At 53.9% G+C, this 2,475-nt stretch overlaps 1 protein-coding gene across 1 annotated transcript in view; it reads right to left on the minus strand.

The window, feature by feature from the left end:
- The window catches only part of SEPN1 (selenoprotein N, 1), an 18,843-nt gene extending 16,390 nt beyond the window's left edge, over positions 1-2,453 (minus strand). Inside the window, 1 exon segment of the mRNA XM_011955617.1 lies at positions 1,786-2,453. Within this exon segment, the coding sequence (XP_011811007.1) occupies positions 1,786-2,101 (316 nt within the window). The 5' untranslated portion in view covers positions 2,102-2,453.
- Between the last annotated feature and the right edge of the window lie 22 nt (positions 2,454-2,475).

The following is a 2,475-nucleotide window of genomic DNA, read 5'->3' on the forward strand; positions in this document are numbered from 1 at the left end:
GGACACAGAGGTTGGGGTGATGGTGGGGGCAGCGAGAAAAGCATTTTATAATTCATTAGAATGTTTCAGCCCCTCATCTTTTTTTTTTTTTTTTTTTGAGATGTAGTCTCGCTCTGTTGCCCAGGCTGGAGTGCAGTGGCGTGATCTTGGCTCACTGCAAGCTCCGCCTCCTGGGTTCACGCCATTCTCCTGCCTCAGCCTTCAGCTCCTCATCTTTAACCAAATAAATAAATAATCACTGACTGCACTAGGCAAAAATGATAGCAAGAACGGAATAGGAGACTGGACACAGTGGCTCATGCCTGTAATCCCAGCACTTTGGGAGCCTGAGGCAGGCAGATCACTTGAGGTCAGGAGTTCGAGGCTCGCCTGGCTAACATGGCAAAACCCCATCTCTACTAAAAATACAAAATCAGGACGGTGTTGTGGTAGGTGCCTGTAATCCCAGCTCCTAGGGCGGCTGAGGCAGGAGAATTGCTTGAACCAGGGAGGCAGAAGTTGCAGTGAGCTGAGATTGCGCCACTGCACTCCAGCCTGGGTGACACAGCAAGACTCCAGCTCAACAACAACAACAACAACAACAACAACAACAAGAATGGAATAGGAATCTGAAAACACCTAAGCAGAGTTTCAGATTTATTAATAATAGTTACAGCTCCTGGCTGGGCGCAGTGGTTCACACCTGTAATTCCAGCACTTTAGGAGGCCAAGGTAGAAGGATCGTTTGAGCCCAGGAGTTTGAGACCAGCCTAGGCAACGTAGTGAGACTATATCTCTACAAAAATAGAAAAATCAGCTGAGCATGATAGCACATGCCTGTGTCCCAGTTACTCAGGAGACTGAGGCAGGAGGATCAACTGAGCCAGGGAAGTTGAGGCTGCAGTGAGCGGTGATTGCACCACTGCACTCCAGTCTGGGTGATAGAACAAGACCCTGTATATATATAAAAAAAAAAAAGTTGTAGCTGTTGTCTATTGGAAATCTGCATATTCGTCACTGTGCATTTCTTTTCTCTACTCCTGAAACCTGTGAGCTGGTACAGGACCCTGGAGTCAGATGGCCCCAGTTCTAGCCCTGGCTCCCCACCTTTCTAGCTTGGGAAACTGGGAAGCCTGCCTGTGTCTTAGCCTCTCAAACTATTAAACATGGGGATCATGACAGTGTCCATCTCCCAGGGCTACTGTGAGGTGTAAAGAGAGAACCCACATGAAGCACTCAAATGCCTGGCACGGAGGAGGTGGCCAAGGAATGGTTTTTTTGTTTTTTTGGTTTTGCTTTGTTTGTTTTGAGACAGGGTCTCACTCTGTCGCCCAAGCTGGAGTGTAGTGGTGTGATGTCAACTCACTGCAACCTCTGCCTCATGGCCTCAAGTGATCCTCCCACCTCAGCCTCCCAAGTAGCTGGGACTACAGGCATGCGCCACCACACCCGGCTAATTTCTGTATTTTTGTAGGGATGGGGTTTTGCCATGTTGGCCAGGCTGGTCTTGAACTCCTGGGCTCAAGCAATCCTTCTGTCTCCCAAAGTGTTGGGATTATAGGCGTGAGCCACCTTGCAGACCAAAGAATGTTAACTGGTATTATTGTTCACAAGTCTGAGAAAAACAGGCTCAGGGGTTGCTGGAGCAGCTAGTCCAAGCCACCAGCTACAAAGTGTCAGAGCTGGGAGGAGTCCAGGGCCTCTGAGACCCCAGGGGCTTCCCTCCACTCCAGACAGCCCCTCCTGCTCAGTGAAGACACCGTGGCCAAGGCGCCCTCCTCCCCAGCCGCCAGCCTCTCCTGGTACCTGTTAGCTTCTCAGCAATGGGTTTGAACTCCTCAGGGCTGATGTACATATCCCCGTCAGTGTCCAAGGAGGAAAAGAGAAAAAGGCCATCTGTCCCCAGGGTCTTCAGTGCTGATTCCTGCTTGGGAGGAGAGACTGGGCTGGGCACCAGTTGGTGGCCTCGTCTCCTGGTCCCCAACAAGCAGTCGCTTCCGGATGGTGGGAGTCCCTCCTCCCACCATTTTCCTGAGTACTCCCAGGGCCTCCCGGTCCATCTGTGCAAATGTCGCCTCTGAACTGCCCCCAGAGCCTCCAGTCCCTCCTGGTCCCTGCTCATCCACTGTTTGGTCCGACTGCCCCTCCCAGTTTGTCCCCAGCCCGCCTTCGGCCTGGCCCTGGCTGCTTGGCCCTGTTCCTCCTGCACCTTCTGTCCTCTCCTGTGTCCACTCCTCACTGTCCCAGGGCTCCCCAGTGCCCCTTTCAGACTCTGTGGGTCCCAGCTTCACTGTGTCCAGGTCACCCCCTGGACAGACCCCCCCAGTCTGTCCCAGCTCCACAGTGACCTCCGTTCGCCTCCTCCCCATCAGTCCGGCCCCAGGCTCCCCCACCCGCCTCCCGTGTCCCCTCCTTCCCGTGCTCCCCCCATCCGGTCCCCCTCTGCCCCCCCGCCTCCCTCGACTCGTCCCTGCCCATGTTCCCCCTGCTGCCGAG

The sequence above is a fragment of the Colobus angolensis genome, unplaced genomic scaffold (assembly GCF_000951035.1).
Source record: "Colobus angolensis palliatus isolate OR3802 unplaced genomic scaffold, Cang.pa_1.0 Scaffold4, whole genome shotgun sequence".
NCBI classification, from domain to species: Eukaryota; Metazoa; Chordata; class Mammalia; order Primates; family Cercopithecidae; genus Colobus; species Colobus angolensis.